This window comes from Panthera uncia, chromosome B4 (assembly GCF_023721935.1).
Source record: "Panthera uncia isolate 11264 chromosome B4, Puncia_PCG_1.0, whole genome shotgun sequence".
In the NCBI taxonomy this organism is placed as follows: Eukaryota; Metazoa; Chordata; class Mammalia; order Carnivora; family Felidae; genus Panthera; species Panthera uncia.
Genome location: NC_064809.1, coordinates 87,130,174 through 87,149,851, shown reverse-complemented (window position 1 = coordinate 87,149,851; position 19,678 = coordinate 87,130,174). Strand labels below are relative to the sequence as shown.

Below are 19,678 nucleotides of genomic sequence, written 5' to 3'. Positions count from 1 at the left end.
AAATTAGTCACAGAAAGACAAATATCTTATGTCTTCACTCCTATGAAGACTTTAAGACACAGAACAGATGAACACAAGGGAAGGGAAGCAAAAATAATATAAAAACAGGGAGGGGGACAAAACATAAGAGACTTAAATATGGAGAACAAACAGAGGGTTACTGGAGGGGTTGTGGGAAGGGGGATGGGTTAAATGGGTAAGGAGCATTAAGGAATCTACTCCTGAAATTGCTGTTGCACTATATGCTAACTAACTTGGATGTAAATTAAAAAAATTTAAAAAAAAGAATTTCAAAAAAAAAAAATAAATTCAAATGTTCTCTGGGCCACATAAGGCAAAAGCATAAAAATCAAAAAACACATTAAAAAAGCTTAGGGTTTACCTTCTATGAAAGAGCCTAGATGAATTTCAGCTATGCATTTACAATAAAGACAAAAAATTGCTCCATCTTTTTGCTAGTGGTTAATGTTTAAGGGGAATATTTCATATGGCAGAATCACAATGCTATGATTTACATGTAGTATACTTCTCAGCAAAGTAGGTGTAAGAATAATTTTAAAACAACAGTTTAAGTCCTTTAACAACTGACTATAACTTTTAGATCGCATGTTAGCATGCTAGTATTCCCTCCTAAAATTATATTATTAAAACAATATGAATAACAGCTTTATTAAATATCTACAAACCTGCTTCATAGAGGAGGGACTATAACTTTATATTTAAAGAGAATGACTGTATAGTTTGTCCTCAAATTGCAGATAAAGAATAAGTCAGAGATGACTGATGCCAATTTTTTTTTAACACCAGTTCTCCTTTAGGAACAGAAATAAACATGCCCATGGTACAGGGGACATGAATAAACATATCCAGGGAGGAAAGAAGACACGCCCATTTGTTAAAAAGAACTTTATGACATGCAGTTCTCAAATTCCTATGTGAACATGCCCATGTAAAGTTGAATTTCATTTTACTGAAAAAAACAATGGGAAGATACCAGCCCACAAAATAGTGTACAGTTTACGTACTTGTCAGAGGGAAATGAAGAAAGAACCATTAATGTTCTTTAGACATTAATTAGACATTAATTAGACATTTAGTCATACACTGTCAATGCGGGCCAAGGGCTATTTAAGACTATTTAACAGATACTTATGTATTTTATCCTAATTTCATAATCATGCACTCTAATGCTTGTTATCTCTTTTTATTTCTTGAAACAACTAGCAACAGGATTATCAGACTGTTTATTTAATTCAAATGTGGAGAGATTATGAAAGAATGACCAGATGAATCAGAAGTACATTTTTATTGGTAATTCCATATCAACTAGTAATTCTGAGCAATTTCATTATTTTGACTCTTTCTACTCCTCAGGGAGTCATTCCAGAGCCAAGTGTGAATCAATAAGCTACTTCTACACATCTCAGTCTACTCACTGCAGAGCAAATCAATCTTAGGGCATGGCAGAGTCACATGGTCCTTTCGTAGAGAGTCACATGGTTCTCTAAGATCCTGCAGAGACTCTACAGAATGCTGCTGTTATCAGTAACAGTAAGAGTGAACACGATACTTCATTTTCCTGCATGGCTATTATAACTGTGCAATGGGGGGCGCCTGGGTGGCTCAGTCGGTTAAGCGGCCGACTTCGGCTCAGGTCATGATCTCGTGGTCCGTGAGTTCGAGCCCCGCGTCAGGCTCTGTGCTGACAGCTCAGAGCCTGGAGCCTGTTTCAGATTCTGTGTCTCCCTCTCTCTGACCCTCCCCGTTCATGCTCTGTCTCTCTCTGTCTCAAAAATAAATAAACATTAAAAAAAAAAATAACTGTGCAATGGGGGACAATTCAGTACAGCTGATTTTTCTGACTGCCCAAAACTATCAAGTCTTAGATTTCCATTTCTTGTCATTTTATACAAAATGCTAGTACATCACATTTTCTCTTGGGCACCTGCTGTCCCTGGCACTGTCCCTTCTAGATCTGTTACCCACTGCCCTTGTAGGTGCTGGTTTCGTTCTATGACAGCCTCTCTTTCAGAAACAAAAACTATCCTTCTCTAGTGATATCATGACGGACAAAAGAAAATACAATACCCAGGGGATCACAAAGATAATCAATACGCTAGTTAATTTAGTTACAGAACTTTACAGGTTGGCTGTGGGCAAGGATATCTATCCTTTGTACGCAATGCTTTCTTTTCCAGCAAAATCAGGTGAACATGGTTAAAACATTATCAAAAACACAGAGCTCTCAGCAAAGCTTCTCTTTTGTAGTCAAGAGGTAAGAACAACTAACAGATGGCATGGTGGGGAGACTGATGTTTAGGAAGAGAGACGGCTGGGGCTTTGTCTTAGCTTTTCCTGCCACTAGGGAAATACTCTGAAGGAGACAGAGAAGTCATCGGTGAGAAAGGAATAAATCACACGGTGAAAGAAAGAAACTCGAGTAAAAAGAAGGGATGGTGGCAAGGGTAGGGCTCAGAGACTTTCAAAAGCAACATCACAGAAGTAGAAGCTCTCACTGTGAAGAATTTCTTCTAAATGAAGTTCTGAAAATGTCAGTTCATCCTACTTTTAGAAACAAACTTTTTTTTTTTTAAAGCAGAGGGTGGACATGAGACATCCTGATTACCCTCTTGCTGAAATGAATGAAAAATCTTGGGATTAAAAAGAAATCTTTGTAATTGCATTAAGAAGCTACCACCGTAGTAGGGAATATCAAAGACAAAAAACTCAACGAAATGGGAACGCAGTGAGGTAAACAGAACACTAGAAAATGTGAGTCAGAGTTTGCCTTGAGGGTACTTTCCCTGCCGGGTTAACTTAAGCTTTCATTTTGGACAAAAAACGAAATCAAGGGTCTACTCAGTTTGGACAATGTAAGCCCCCTCCACAAAAGATCACGCTCGCAGTGTCACCGTGAATTCCTAGTGCTAGAAATCATCCTCCCTTCCTGCCCTCCATACTTCTCCACAGACTGTATACATCACCACTGTCCCCTCCCAGACTTAAAAAAAAGAATCTATCTCAAACCTTGGAACAAATCATCTCCAAGAACCCCAACCACATTCCAGTCCTCAGGCAGGTTTGCAGTTAAAAATCACACAACTTGGGTGGCCTGGAAAACCTGAAGCTAAAAATTCAATATGGTCCCAAGTTGGTTATGCCCCAGGCAGAAGTAAATGAGAAGATTCTCTGGAGGAACACATAAAAATTTACAAAACACTCTGGAAAATAAGACTCAATGAGCAAGAGACAACAAAAACAAATCCAGGAAGAATGCAGATATTAGAATGATCAGAATCAGAATTTATAATGATGGAAAGGATTAATATGAGGAAAGAGCGAACAGCTACAAAGAATGATTAAGCAGGGGCGCCTGGGTGGCGCAGTCGGTTAAGCGTCCGACTTCAGCCAGGTCGCGATCTCGCGGTCCGTGAGTTCGAGCCCCGCGTCGGGCTCTGGGCTGATGGCTCGGAGCCTGGAGCCTGTTTCCGATTCTGTGTCTCCCTCTCTCTCTGACCCTCCCCCGTTCATGCTCTGTCTCTCTCTGTCCCAAAAATAAATAAAAAACGTTGAAAAAAAAAAAAAAAGAATGATTAAGCAGCAGATAGAAAAGTGAACCAAACAACTTGTAGAAAAAAACAAAAAATATAAATGCAATGGATGGCTTTAAAGCAGATTAGTCACAGCTGAAGAGAAAATAAAAGGATCATGCATATAGCTAAGGAAGTACTAAGAGAAAACTGACAGCTTTATATGTTCATATTAAAAAAAGTCTTGTATGGCCACGGCTGAAGCACCAGCGGCCAAAATGATGTTCAATCTTTTGGTGACTTCTGAATGGAGCAAGAACCACAAAAGGCATTCCAATGCATCTTTCCACATTTGCGGGAAGATTATGTCTTCCCCTCTTTCCACAGAGCTGAGAGAGAAGTACAATGTTTGATCCATGTCCATCAAAAAGGATGATGAAGTTCAGGTTGTAGGAGGACACCACAAAGGCAAATTGGCAAAGTAGCCCAGGTTTATGGGAAGAAATAGGTCATCTACGCTGAACAAGTACAGAGGGAGAGGGTGCACGACACAAATGTCCATGTGGGTGTTCACCCGGGCAAGGTGGTTATCACTAGACTCAACCTGGACAAAGACCTTGAACACAAAGCCAAATCTTGCCAAGTAGGAAAGGAAAAGGGCAAATATAAGGAAGAAACTAATGAGAAAATGAAGGAATAAAGTAATCTTATACATGACTTTAAATAAATACTGTTAAAAAAAAAACCTGTTAAAATGAAAAAAAGTGTTGGGGCACCTGGGTGGCTTGGTCGGTTAAGCGTCCGACTTCGGCTCAGGTCATGATCTCACGGTCCGTGGGTTCAAGCCTCGTGTCGGGCTCTGTGCTGACAGCTCAGAGCCTGGAGCCTGTTTCAGATTCTGTGTCTCCCTCTCTCTCTGCCCCTCCCCTGTTCATGCTCTGTCTCTCTCTGTCTCAAAAATAAATGTTAAAAAAAAATATTTTTTTTAAAAATGAAAAAAAGTGTTGAAAAGTTATGTTAAAGATTAAACTTGTTAGAAAAAGGAAAAAAATGATCTGTAAAGAGAAAAGTATAAACGTGTATTGAGAGACATTCAATATGTTTGTCGACTGGAAGACTGAATATTATAAAAATATCTATTCTCTCCACATTAACATACATAGAATCAGTGCAACTGCAATCAAAACCCAAGAGGTTTTCAATTTTTGTTTAAGAACTTGAAAAACTGAGTCTAAAATTTAAGTGAAGTTGTAAAGATCAAGAATTGCTAAGGAGAACAGTCAAAGGTCTTGATTTGCCAAATATTAAGATTTATTAAAAAGTATCAAAATTAAGAGAGGAGGGATAGACAAGTAGACCAGTGGAAAGGAGAGAGCCCAGAAACAGACTTGTTCAGAGAGGACATGTGATTTGTGCAGAGCTGTGGAGAAAGAACAATTAATGTTGGGACAATAGTGCATCCACATGGAGAAAAAGGAACGGACCCCAACCTCACACCATACCCCCAAAGAAATTCCTGGTAGATTAAAGACCTATGTGTGAAAAACAAAACCTGAAAGGATTTAAAAAAGAATATGGGGGAATTATCTTCATTACCTCTGGGCACAGAAGGATTTCTTAAAGGAGACACAAAGGGAAGCAACCATGAAGGAAAAGACTGGTAACTTCTTTAAAGTCTCCTTGTTTAGCAAAAGATGTAATAATAAGCACATGAAAGACAAATTACAGAGCACAAGATATTTGCAAAACATATACACAATACCAGACCCGATCCAGACCCACAAAGAACTCTTAGAAATAAGAAAAAAACCAAAGCCCAATCAAACTAAGACAAGCAAAAAAAAAAAAAAAAAGCCCAGAGAAACTGACAGTGGGCAAATGGGACTTAAATGGGCAAAAGACTTGACAGAAATTTCACAAAAAAAGTGAAGCATGTAAAAGTTAGTAAAGTATAGCTACCCATATGAACTGTATTTTTTATTTTCTGTATTCTGACATCCAGGGCCTGGGTGCCGCTCGAGGGACTATCCCTCCCAAGGTTTACCAATTCCTACAGATAGTGTAAATCACTCGCCTGGTGTGCTTTTCAAATACAAACCCACCAATCCAGAGCCCCAACACCCCAACCACCTCCTTGGGGTCACTATCCACCTGTCCTAATCTCCTGCTCCAGGTAATCTCCTGACAAGAGACAACACCTATAACCCAGAGCCCGCTGAAATTATTCAAACTAGCCAATCCGAAACCCGCTTACCTTGCCCTGACTGTTGCTTCCCGTGGAAACCACAGCAAAGACTCCTGCCTACCTGCTCTTTCTACGGCTGCCTTCTGACCCACCCTGGTGCATTTCTCTGTGGCCACGTGAGGCATGATGTACCTTTTCTCTTGGGTACTGTAACAAAGTAGCTTTTCAGTGGTAATCACCTCCTGATCTGTGGCAGTTACTATACATCAAATTTTCTATTAATACTCTATATTGCAAAATAACACCTTTATCAGTAATCAGAGAAATGCAAATTAAAATCACAAGATACCATCACACTGACAATACTGGCAAAGATTATAATGTTTGATATTGATACAATAAAGTGTGGATGAATACATCCAACCGGAACACCAACATATTGCTGGTGTGGTGTATATAATTAGAACTCTTTTCTTTTTTTTTTTTTTTAATGTTTTATTTCTTTTTGAGACAAAGAGAAGGAGACAGCATGAGCAGGGGAGGGGCAGAGAGAGAGGGAGACACAGAATCCGAAGACAGGCTCCAGGCTCTGAGCTGTCAGCACAGAGTCCAAAGCGGGGCTCGCACTCACAAACTGCGAGATCATGACCTGAGCCGAAGTGAGACACCTACCGACCGAGCCACCCAGGCGCCCCTAGAACTCTTTTCAAAAATAGTGTGGCTTTATCCAGTCAAGTTGAAAACATGCTTACTCCTAGGTGCGTATATCCTGGAGAAACTCCTGTTTGTTTGCAGTACTGCGATAGCATACACGTTCAAAATATTCGTAGCAGCACTGTTTTTAAGGGCAAAAAATAGAGAACACCTCACATATTCACCAATAACAAAGTAAATACAATGGGATATCATACAGTTGTAAAACAAAATGATTATAATTGCATGCAACAATGTGGGTGAGTCGCAGGAGTGTAATACTGAGTGGAAAATAATCATGACAAGTCTTTACAGTAGGATTCCATTTACAGAAAGTTCAGGAAAATAGAAAATGAGGGGCCCCTGGGTGGCTCAGTCTGTTGAAAGTCTAACTCTTGATTTTGGCTTAGGTCACGATCTCAAGGTTTGAGGGTCTGAGCCCCGCTGATAGCTCATAGTGCAGAGCCTGCTTGGGATTCTCTCACTCCTTCTCTGCCCCTCTCCCACGCTCTGTCTCTCATTCTCAAAAATAAACATTAGAGGGGGTGCCTGGGTGGCTCAGTTGGCTAAGCATCCAACTTAGGCTCAGGTCGTGATCTTGCGGTTCATGGGTTCAAGCCCTGCATCGGGCTCTGTGCTGTCAGCTCGAAGCCTGGAGCCTGCTTCGGATTCTGTGTCTCCCTCTCTTTCTGCCCCTCCCCCACTCACTCTCTGTCTCTCTCTCTATAAACATTACAAAAATTTTTTTACTTAAAAAAAAATAAACATTGAATAAAAAAAGAAAATGAAACAATAAACCATGTAAAAACAAACATATAGTGGTTACCCCTGAGGGAGTAAGGAAGGGAATGGTAACAGAGAAGAGCAAAGGTGATGCTGTCTTTTTTCTTAAACTTGGTGGTGGTCTGTGGTGTTCACTGTAATATTATTTTTCATATCTTACATACATTTTATAAATATTCTTTTGTAGCTACTGAATTCTTAATATAAACACTTCCCAAAAAAGTGGGTATTAAGATTAGTTTTATAATGGTGTGGGTCCAAGGGCATACCGTCTTCACTGGTGTGGGGCTCCGTACCAGCGTCCTGATCCACTTCCTCCAGCGTACCGTGCTCACTGTATGGGCTGTCACTGCCAGTGCAAACAGAAATTCATATAAAGCCAAAGGAAGAATTTCGAAAATGAACAAGTGCTACCCTACGTAAAGATGTAGGACTTTGGAATGGCAAAAGAGTCAGTTACTGGAGAGCCTTTCCATTAGACGCTGGAGCCTCCAAGGATTATCTGGTCTTATGGGAGTCTAGGTCCTTCATCTTTGACTGGTCTTTCGTATCCACAGAAGTTAAAGTTTGGCTGAATTCTAGCGGAGTGCGATTATTGTGCTACGGCTACACCAGTTTTTGTAAATTCATGTCACTATTCCTTACTGCATATAAATTGATGGCTCTTTGATTTCTGCTTTGAATTGACTGTAGTATCTTTCCCATCTTCTGACACGTGTTCATTTTAGATTCGTGAGACTCACGATTTTATTCTTTTTAAAAACTTACCCTTTAACACTACCACACTCCTCAAATATGTGCTGGTGAATGGGATGCATCTACCACAAAGAGAAACCTGACATTGCTGTAAAAGCCCACTTAAGTTGCTGGTGTTGGCGAGAAAGAGTAACTGCTTTATCACTGACTCTGTTTAAAATGAGCGATTGCCCGTGGAAACACTATGAATGGGAAAAGGACACAATCAAGCACAGGTGACTGGCTGCAAGCTTCCTTATTAGGGACTTTACCCTGTTTGTGGAAAAGCGGTGACCACAAAAGTTGTAGGATACAACACATCAGATAATATTGACCGGACCTCCACATATCGCTCTTTGATAAAAGGAGTAAGAGCAAAACTTACTGATATGGCCCTGAATATTTGGAAGTGCTAAGATACTGGCTTTGCAGTAAGTATGACTCTGAAGATAAAATTATGCATCTCGCCAGGGCTGAGTTTTATACATTTATCTTCCTAGAGCCAAGATCAGTCAGTACCTTGCACATAGGAAGTGCTCAAGTGAATATTTTTAAACTCGAATTTCACGTGTAAAATTACCGGCTACATCATAGAACTGGAATCTATCATGATTTGTTGTTAATTTAGAAAGAAGTGCTTCTGGAAATAGTTAATCTTCAGTTTTCTTAAGGCATAAGCCAATCGTAATGTGTTTTAAGCCCATTATTATGGTTTAGGTGTACTTTCAGGTACTTAGGATCTTTCAGCTACCTTCTACTTAATCCCCGGTGAGGCAATGGGATGTGTCCTGAGGAGGGTCCAGAATGGGTTTACATAGGTCTCTTTCCAGCTGCTCCTGGATCTGAGCTGCACAGAACAGTTTCTGAAGTGGGCTGGGAGGCAACTGTTGAGTGGGAAGGGTCATGTGGGCTTTGGAATCAGACAGACCTGGGCTGCCTGCAGTTACAATTAGTCATTGGCCAGGCTTCTTGGCCTCACTTTACTTGGTAGAGTGGTTAGTGTATAAAGTGATCACATGCACCAAGGAGCTGGCACACAGTAGGGGTTCAAGGATTAAAATAAATTTGCTTAAAACGACCATTACTACTATAATTGGTTAGGATAATATTTATTAGTAAGAATGGAAATAAGAATGAAAACATATTTGGTTGAGAGGGCTCCTTTAAAATGATAAACCTGAAATACTTACAGCCAAAACTATTTCAGAATGAAACTGAAATCTGTCAGTTCGATCAGTTATCTTTGATATAAAAGTAAAATTAGTACAGCTCTATATGATACGTTTCAAAACCACTATTCTCTACAGAAGTTACAATAGGGTGGATAGATCTTAAAGGATGTCATCCTTGAGGGAAAAGGGAAGGGATGAATAGGAATTTCCCTAGTGAGAGGCCATGCTGTCATGGGTCTTAGTATTCTCATCTAATCTAAAGAAGGGTTCCTGCTGCTTCTTTTTTTAAAAAATTGGAATCTTTGGCAACTTACAGTCAATTCTTTTTCTTAATTGGATTGATATGTATACTTCCATGATTTTTCCAGGGCAGGGGAAAGACTAAAATGCTTGGACTTACCAGTAGTCATCCCCAGCCATACATTTCTCATAAACAGGGCCATCCAGCTCTTTAGCATCCGGGAAAATAGTTTCATGGTGGATGATGATGGTTTTGACAATTTCATTCACATGCGCCTGACAAGACACTTGATCCTGTATTTCTGGGACGGGCATCAATGTCGGGCCAAAACAAATGGCCAGGTTATAAGGGTCCATCATGTTCTCATCGCTGTACTGTGAAAGGCTATGAGAAAAAGAAAAGTTATAAAAGGCGAGAGAGAAAAAACAAAACTGATTTTTTTTAATGTTTATTTTTGAGAAAGAGAAAAAGAGAGAGAGAGAGAGAGAAAGAGAGGGAGCGCACAAGCATGAGCAGGGGAGGGGCAGAGAGAGATGTAGACACAGAATCCAAAGCAGGCTCCAGGCTGTAAGTGCAGAGCCCAACGAGGAGTTTGAACTCATGAACCACAAGACCTTGACCTGAGCCAAAGTCGGATGCTTAACCGACTGAGCCACCCAGGTGCCCTGAAAACTGATGTTTAATAAAACACTTTATATTTTGAAAATAGGGATCCAAAGCATTTTATTTGGTTTTTGTTATTAGAATAAGATGATGTTCCATAATACTTTAAGTTGGCTCAACAAATTCCAAAGGAAGTAAAGCAACTTATAAACTTTCAACTAGAAAGAAACTGAAAGGGGAATATAAATCCTACTTACTTAATTAAGTGGCATTTTTCAAAGCCACAAGAGTTTAAGATAATTTCTATTACAATGGAGACCAGGATCAAGTAAATGAGTTTCATTTGTAAACACTATGGTCAGGCTCTAAATGCTACTCAAGTAAATCCAGGAAGGTCAGTAGTGAGCTCCATAAAACTTGATGGATGTCGTCAAAATTGTCCTCCCACTAATCAAAAACATCTCAGATTTCAGTTTTTTCCCCATAAATCTTGAGGAAAGCCTTGAGGAAAACAAAGCCCCTTTTCTTTGTAACCACTGAAAGAAGGCAAACAACTCTGGGCTTTATGATGTGTTTTTGGGTAAGACCACCAACACTACCCTGTCAATGTCAGAAAAGACACTGTTAAGTGCAAGAGAAGGGGAAAAGAATCCCCAGTTATCTCGTTCCTTTTAAAGCTGGCAAACAACAAACTTTGGGGAGATTTCTGGTTGCCTCAAACTAATTTCTAAATTCGACCCCATGGGTATCTGTGAGGTATTTTCCACAAGGGCCTCAAAATAAGTCCGCTCTTTTTCACTCTAACATGTGCACAAAGTGTTGTTCTAGGGAGAAGCTAGAGACGTTATCTTTTTGTGAAGAAAATGTCAATCTTGAAAGGACATGTAAAATCCAGGTGAACAGATGACAAATGGAAGAAGGAAAAAAGAGACTCAGCCACATTTGTGGGATGGTGACAGACACAAAGACAGTGAAATACCACATGACCTGATACCTTACCCTTTTTAGGAACTGATAGCCTAGAAAGTCGAAAATACAAAAGCATTATCTCCTCAGCTAACATATGTCTTTCCCTTCTGCCATTTCTCAAGCAGACAGTCTTTAAAAAAAGTTCACAATAAAGGGGACGGTCATGTTACACATCATCTGGAAAACGGATGCACGAGGACAAGTGAGATTCAGAGTAAGAATGGTCTAATTTTCAAAAGACACACGTAAGCTCAACAGGGAGAGTCACAATTCATCTTTCTGGGTCTTTCATTTAGTGCTGGCTTGAAGAGCAAAATCTTCATATAAAAATGTGATATCCAGGTTTCAACTTTACAATTAAAAGAGAATAGGTTATTTCTTTTCTCAAAATTCCTGTCCCACGTGTCCCATCCTAGAGGCTGAGGCTGGTCTCTGCATGAAGGCAGGTGTAGCAAGCCGGGGGCATCTTTAGGCAGACATGCTGAAAGTCATGCCAGTCGGCTGACTCCTGGCACATTTGCTGTTCTGTTGAGATACATGGTGAGTTCTAGTCGGGTTTTGAGAACTTTCTTTTAAAAAAGTTTTTTTAAAGTTTACTTATTTATTTTTGAGAAAGAGACCGAGAGAGCGAGTGGGGAGGGGCAGAGAGAGAGAGAGAGAAAATCCCAGGCAGGCTCTGTACTGTCATCACGGAGCCTGATGCAGGGGCTCGAACTCATGAACCATGAGATTGTGACCTAAGCCGAAAACAAGAGTTGGATGCTTAACCAAATGAACCACCCAGGCGCCCCTGGTTTTGAGAACTTTCTTGATTTATGGTCTGCTTTCCTAGTCTACTGTGGTTTTTTGGTTCATGGTGGGTTTTGCTCAGGTGTGTCTGGAAAATTCGGTGGGGACAGCATGCAGAGGGCCAACAGCAATGCAAAAGGCACTTCATACTGGGGGAAGTGAAGCAATTAAAGGTGAAGACAGCAAGCCTCCAGATTTTTGTTTTTTATGAATTTGAGGATTTAATACTAATGAGGGAGTAAGATTTACACACACACACACACACACACACACACACACACACACACACACCCCCGACCCAAGGTCACTGGGGATGGATCATGAACACCTTTGCTTCAACAATTCCATTTTCAGCAAAGCAGGTCAAATTCCTGAATTCATAGAAATTCAGGCTCCTGTCCACGTTTCCCTATTTCCAGCTTCATTATAGCAACAGGGGTGCGTATTTGAGCTGAGTGCCTTGGATGTGATTTGCCGTCAACTCTCTCGTTCAGGCCCCGAAGCCCACTGTCCAACAGGCTCTGGCTCATGAAGCTCTCTTGAATTTTTGTCTTAGGCTCTTCCAGAGCTTGTAAATGACAGCAGCTTGTTGAGATGTGACCCTACCTTGCTTTTTGGTTTAAGCAGTCAAGAATGCTAGTTGTCTACAGATGCAACAGACCTACGAATCCCCCTCATCTTCGCCAGAAAGGGGCAGAGCTCTTCAGGTGATGCCTCCACATAGAGCCGATTCCGCAGCAGCAACTCCGTGATGCCCTGGTGCCCGTGGAAAGCTTCCTAGGCAAGGCTGCTCAGCAGCCTGCTCAGAGGTTTGGAGCCCTCGAGCTTGCCTGCCATAGTCAGCAAGCCTTCAGATTTTTAAAGCTGCCTGGGTAACTAGGCTTATTTAAAGGCAAAATTTATAGCCATCTACTTAACCTACACGTAGTGTATATCCATCTCTCTAGATACTGCTTATTTCCAGTGGCGACTTCTGTACAAATGGGTTCCTACTGTCACTTGTGCATATTTTACTTCCTTGCAAGCATTTCCCCATGATACTTGGTTTCCAGGGTCAATCTGACTGGGTATGATTTCAGAAATGGTTAGCAGGATTGTAGTAAGTCCTCATGGCTTCTGAGAACTTTAAACGTCTAATGAAGTAGAGAAGAGAACATATCCTAATTTTAGGAAGGGAGAATCTGTGCCACATGGAGAAGGCATTTCCCTGAGCTTACTCCCCTTAGATCATTGAATACCAAGGGGACTCTCAGATATGAATTGAGGAAGATAGTCTTATAACGGGGCCCATTTTTGTTATTATAAGGTAATGCAAATGAAAATCCAGTTGCCTAAATTATAACAATAAAGTTTCTTTGAAGATAAGGCAGTGATTCGGGGCGCCTGGGTGGCTCAGTCGGTTAGGCGGCCGACTTCGGCTCAGGTCACGATCTCGCGGTCCGTGAGTTCGAGCCCCGCGTCGGGCTCTGTGCTGACAGCTCAGAGACTGAAGCCTGTTTCAGATTCTGTGTCTCCCTCTCTTTGACCCTCCCCCGTTCATGCTCTGTCTCTCTCTGTCTCAAAAATAAATAAACGTTAAAAAAAAAAATTAAAAAAAAAAAAGAAAATAAGGCAGTGATTATCTTAAGGGTTCTGTGACATTGTCTTAGAGACTTTTAGAAGTATCTTTTTCTTGATGAGGTCTCATTATATTGAATTTGCAGACACTCTTTCTTGGATCTGTATATAATTTGCACCTATAGTTGCACTCCTCCCTTGACTACAACATCAAAAATCACAGACATTTTCTGCAGTGAGCAGGTGGGTTGCATCATTTTGACAAAAACATTCATGACATTAGCTTTGGAAGTTGGAAAAACATGTATTTCACTGAACAAGTGTTCTTTTTAGTAATATTTGTATATTTTTGCATGTAAGGCCACAGTTTCTGCATCTTTCATCTATCATGCAATGACCTTGATCTGCTGAGGAAAAACATAACTTTGGTCTACATTTAATCATCTCCTCTTCGACTCTGCTGATAAATGGGACCTAATGTACATTTTACAGAATCGAAGAACAAAAACAGAATTCAGAGCAGTGCAAACGGAATGGAAGACAGGCATTTTGGCAGAGCATTAGGGTACTTACTGATTGAGGAAGGCAAAGAGGTACCTCATCACGATAAGGACGGACCTAGGCAAGGTCAGGAGGAGTTTGCGGATGTGAAGCGCCCTCTCATAGAGATTATCTATTCCTACAGACAGAAGAGAACATGGTCAGGATCCTTTCATCTGCTACATTTAAAGTAGAACACTGAGTACCAAATTTCATATCCGACCATAAGCAATCCTTTGGCCCTAGGTGGGATGTAACTGTAATCAAGACAGTGAATCCATGATCAGCTTGGGTGTAACACCATTTCTGAGTGTCTCCTTTGACCCATCACTGTTTTTTCTGATTTCCAAGGTCTCGAGCAACTTAGCGTCTTCTAGGTTTAAAAATAATTTTTCACTTGCTGTTATTTCTAGATTTTGCATTTGATATGGTTTCAACTCCTTTTTGCTTCATGTCAACTAAAGTAGCTTTTGGGGATATCTCCCTTATGATTTAATAATTTATCCTATATTTATTTGTCTATTACTATGATTCAGGCAATGTACCAGGCTTTGAATCTCTCCTTCCTCAAAATTATTGTAGTATTTTAATGATATGACTTTTTACCTTGTGTTATAATACGTCATCAGTTTTTCAAACATGTATTTTAGCAGAGCCTACTAGGTTTCAGGTACTGAGTTAGGCATTAGAAATACGTTAGTGATTTGAGGGGTGACCGGCTGGCTTAGTTGGTGGAATGTGCAACTCTTAATCTCAGGGTTGTGAGTTCGAGCCTCATGTTAGGTGTAGAGATTACTTAAAATTATGTTTTATATTAAATCTTAAAATAAAATCTTAAAAATAAATAGAAAAAAAAATACATTAGTGGTTTCATTCTGGCTCTCACAGAACTTATACCATGGTGTTTACAGTTTTTTATTTCCTTATCCTGTTTTCCCTGAGAGAGCTCCCTGAAGACAGGGGTACCTGGGACTTCCCAGTATTATTATATACCTCTTTACTAGGAATACAAATTGCCTAAAGCTTCTTAATACTAAAGTGCTTGTGAACAGCAGCAAAAAAATACTAATAATCCAGTATTTTCATAATGGTCTATATTTTACATTTTCACATTTGTTATCCAGTTTAATGCAGATGACAATACTAGGGAGTAGGTAAGCCATGTAATGCCATCCCCACTTAATGGATTAGGAAAATGAGAACTGGGTAAGTGGCTTACCCCAGGTTACCTGGCTGGAAGGGTGGAGCTTTGAATAGGGACTAAAACCTATTTTCTGTTTAAGTCTGGTTGTCTTTCTTGGATTTCGACGTACTTTAAAGTACAATATATTTTTTTAAGATTTTGTTTTTAAGTCATCTCTATACCTAATGTGGGGCTCGAACCCACAACCCCGAGATCAAGAGCTGTACGCACCACCAACTGAGCCAGGTGCCCCTTTATAAAGTACAACTTTGAACACATTCAATAAGCATATGTCTGAGAAAAATATTTATTTTTTATTTTTTAAATTAAGTACACTCTATTCCCAAAGTGGGGCTTGAATTCAAGACCCCAATATCAAGCATCACAATCTCTACCAACAGAGCCAGTCAGGCACCCATGAGAAAAATATCTCAAGGAATATTTCAGAAACAGTTTTGAAGTTTACTCTAATTTCATATTACTACATTTACTCTTAATTGTGCTTGAGGTATTCATATATCCTACTCAAAAATCTCAGGCTGGTTTTTTTTTTCAGGCCTTCATTTCTTTTTTTTATTTTTTTTTATTTTTTTTTTTTTTTTTTTTTTTTTTTTTTTTTTTTTATTTTTTAATATATGAAATTTACTGTCAAATTGGTTTCCATACAACACCCAGTGCTCATCCCAAAAGGTGCCCTCCTCAATACCCATCACCCACCCTGCCCTCCCTCCCACCCCCCATCAACCCTCAGTTTGTTCTCAGTTTTTAGCAGTCTCTTATGCTTTGGCTCTCTCCCACTCTAACCTCTTTTTTTTTTTCTTTCCTTCCTTCCCCTCCCCCATGGGTTTCTGTTATGTTTCTCAGGATCCACGTAGGAGTGAAACCATATGGTATCTGTCTTTCTCTGTATGGCTTATTTCACTTAGCATCACACTCTCCAGTTCCATCCATGTTGCTACAAAAGGCCATATTTCATTTTTTCTCATTGCCACGTAGTATTCCATTGTGTATATAAACCACAATTTCTTTATCCATTCATCAGTTGATGGACATTTAGGCTCTTTCCATAATTTGGCTATTGTTGAGAGTGCCGCTATAAACATTGGGGTACAGGTGCCCCTATGCATCAGTACTCCTGTATCCCTTGGGTAAATTCCTAGCAGTGCTATTGCTGGGTCATAGGGTAGGTCTATTTTTAATTTTCTGAGGAACCTCCACACTGCTTTCCAGAGCGGCTGCACCAATTTGCATTCCCACCAACAGTGCAAGAGGGTTCCTGTTTCTCCACATCCTCTCCAGCATCTATAGTCTCCTGATTTCTTCATTTTGGCCACTCTGACTGGCGTGAGGTGGTATCTGAGTGTGGTTTTGATTTGTATTTCCCTGATAAGGAGCGACGTTGAGCATCTTTTCATGTGCCTGTTGGCCATCCGGATGTCTTCTTTAGAGAAGTGTCTATTCATGTTTTCTGCCCATTTCTTCACTGGGTTATTTGTTTTTCGGGTGTGGAGTTTGATGAGCTCTTTATAGATTTTGGATACTAGCCCTTTGTCCGATGTGTCATTTGCAAATATCTTTTCCCATTCCGTTGGCTGCCTTTTAGTTTTGTTGGTTGTTTCCTTTGCTGTGCAGAAGCTTTTTATCTTCATAAGGTCCCAGTAATTCACTTTTGCTTTTAATTCCCTTGCCTTTGGGGATGTGCTGAGTAAGAGATTGCTACGGCTGAGGTCAGAGAGGTCTTTTCCTGCTTTCTCCTCTAAGGTTTTGATGGTTTCCTGTCTCACATTCAGGTCTTTTATCCATTTTGAGTTTATTTTTGTGAATGGTGTGAGAAAGTGGTCTAGTTTCAGCCTTCTGCATGTTGCTGCCCAGTTCTCCCAGCACCATTTGTTAAAGAGACTGTCTTTTTTCCATTGGATGTTCTTTCCTGCTTTGTCAAAGATGAGTTGGTCAGGCCTTCATTTCTGACACAATAGCCAATAGACTCTCCTTCTACTAGGTTTTTGACCTTTGACCTTCTCCCACCCACAAATGTGACCCTCTCTACTTGGTTCTCTTCAATGGCAAACGTGTCTGGTCTCGAGGTCAGGACCATCCCTTCTAGGAAGGTGGTATTTTCACTTCATTTTTCAATTTTCTGTGGGACATAAGTTCTACTGCTTCTATCTCTGGATATCTCACTGCTGATTTCCTAACTGAAGTCTTCATTATTTCTAAGTGGGACCATGATAATACTTTCCTAATTCAGTTTCCCGTTCCAATTCCTTTAAAAGCAGTGGTTCTCAACCTTGACTTGAAATCACTTATGACCTAATCTTAAAACTAAATATTGAGATTTCCTAGCATTTATTCTCAGGTCCTTAAAAAATTGCATGCATAAGTGACTTTCGATTCATGCCTCAAACCAAACAGTTACAAAGTTTAATATATTTATGCAAATTATAAATTGAAATGATGACTTATTCTGTTAATGGTCTTCTGACTGGCAACACCGTCCACTCTTTTCCAGCCATATAATGGTTATTATTAAAAACAAAACAACAACAAACACTTCTGCCATTGTTTACTGAGGATCTGGGTTGTTTCAAGAGTTAAGTCTACTGATTCTCTAGGCTAATCCTCAGTATAAGGTTAAGGTCAACTGTCAGGGAGAGCTAGTTTTGGGGTCTTAGAGGGAAAAAAAGGAAGAATGTGAAAGAACTATATTTTTTTCTTAAAAAATTTTTTTTAAAATTTACATCCAAATTAGTTAGCATATAGTGCAACAACAATTTCAGTAGATTCCTTAGTGCCCCTTACCCATTTAGCCCATCCCCCCTCCCACAACCCCTCCAGTAACCCTCAGTTTGTTCTCCATAATTATGAGTCTCTTCTGTTTTGTCCCCCTCCCTGTTTTTATATTATTTTTGTTTCCCTTCCCTTATGTTCATCTGTTTTGTCTCTTAAAGTCCTCATATGAGTGAAGCCATATGATTTTTGTCTTTGTCTAACTAATTTCACTTAGCATAATACCTTCCAGTTCCATCCACATAGCTGCAAATGGCAAGATTTCATTCTTTTTGATTGCCGAGTAATACTCCATTGTATATATATACCACATTTTCTTTATCCGTTCATCCCTCGATGCACATTTGGGCTCTTTCCATACTCTGGCTATTGTTGATAGTGCTGCTATAAACATGGGGGTGCACGTGTCCCTTCGAAACAGCACACCTGTATCCCGTGGATAAATGCCTAGTAGTGCAATTGCTCGGTCAGAGGGTAGTTCTATTTTTAGTTTTTTGAGGAACTTCCATACTGCTTTCCAGAGTGGCTGCACCAGCTCGCATTCCCAATGAAAGGAACCATTCTTAATGTATTATTAATCTTTAATCTTTGCCAAATCCCATAGGGGGCAAGTCATTTTCAGGCTGGAAGAGGACACAGGCAATTACTTCCAAGAGGCTTAATTTTAATTCACGATCCTCTGGTTTCTATCTCTCAGTTTTTTTTGTTTTTTTTTTTCTATCTCTCAGTTCTAAAGTTAGTTCCCATACCCTTTAAAGGTAGTTTCGAAGCTTTATTAAAAAAAAAAACAAAAACAAAAAAACCCAAAACAACCACATCTGGGGAAACAGGTATTTGTTCATTGAGTGGTTAATTTTCTTTTAATTTGTTAATTTTTAAAGAAGTTGTTATTTACATGCCAGTTAGTTAACATACAGTGTAATATTAGTTTCAGGTGTATAACTCAGCAATTCAACAGTTCCACAGAACAGGTATTTAGATACCAACCTCACAGCAGCATTATTCATAATAGCCAAGAGGTAGAAATAACCCAAATGTTCATTGATGGATTACTGGATCAACACATGTGGTACATATACACAATGAACCATTACTCGGCCTTAAAAAAAGAAATGACATTCTGATACAACATGGATGAACCTTGAAGACAACTTAAGTGAAATAAGCCAGACACAAAAAGACAAAGACTGTAGGGTTCTACTTACATAAGGTACCTGGAATAGTCAGATTCACAGAGACATAAAGTGGAACAGTGGTTGTCAGAGGCTGGGGGAGGGGGGGGGCGAGGAGCGGGGTAGTTACTGCTTTCCGGGTATAGAGCTTTAGTTTGGGAGGATGAAAAAGTCCTGGAGATGGACAGCGGTGATGGCTGCGGAACATGTATTTAATACGACTGAACCGTATGCTTCAAACGGAGAAGATGGTACATTTTGTGCTATGTATATTTTACCACAATTAACTAAATAGGTCAGGGGAGGGCACCATGAGATGCAAATGAAGGATTTCAGGAGAGAGAAGCTACAGGCATGTAAAAAAGTGACACCAAAAATGCCAGAGAAGATCACGGGAGGCAGGTGTACGTTCTCTGCAACTACAGGAAACGTAAATCAAAGCAAAGCGGAATCGTTGGCATCCCTGAAGTGGCAGCAGATCTATCTATCCCAAAGGCCTCGGAGCGTGATGGTTGTGAGCAGGACTCAGATATTACCTGGCTGGTTGCTCAACAGGCCTACGGCACACATCCTACAGGAGTCTCGCTCTGGCACAAATGACTCATTTACTCTCCCAAGTCCAGTTAGCAGGTCAAAATTTATGGTTGCTGCGGACGCTCTGATTAATGTGCATTCCCAGCTGGCTCTGAGCGCAGCAACTCATGATGTCTCACCGTTTTCTGCTGCGTGAAAAGACGGA

The 19,678-nt window shown here is 40.1% G+C and overlaps 1 protein-coding gene and 2 pseudogenes across 2 annotated transcripts in view; 1 reads left to right on the top strand and 2 right to left on the bottom strand.

Moving 5' to 3' along the window:
- Window positions 1-19,678, bottom strand: part of SRGAP1 (SLIT-ROBO Rho GTPase activating protein 1) — a 284,958-nt gene that overhangs the window by 14,493 nt on the left and 250,787 nt on the right. For both annotated transcript variants that reach the window (XM_049625895.1, XM_049625894.1), the window contains exons 16-18: window positions 13,831-13,936; window positions 9,499-9,723; window positions 7,461-7,540 (exon numbers count right to left, since the gene is read on the bottom strand). In XM_049625895.1, the coding sequence (XP_049481852.1) occupies window positions 7,461-7,540; window positions 9,499-9,723; window positions 13,831-13,936 (411 nt within the window). The remainder of the gene's footprint in view (window positions 1-7,460; window positions 7,541-9,498; window positions 9,724-13,830; window positions 13,937-19,678) is intronic.
- On the top strand, window positions 3,705-4,629 carry LOC125919290 (60S ribosomal protein L26-like; annotated as a pseudogene).
- LOC125919289 (COMM domain-containing protein 1-like) lies at window positions 9,823-12,844 on the bottom strand (annotated as a pseudogene).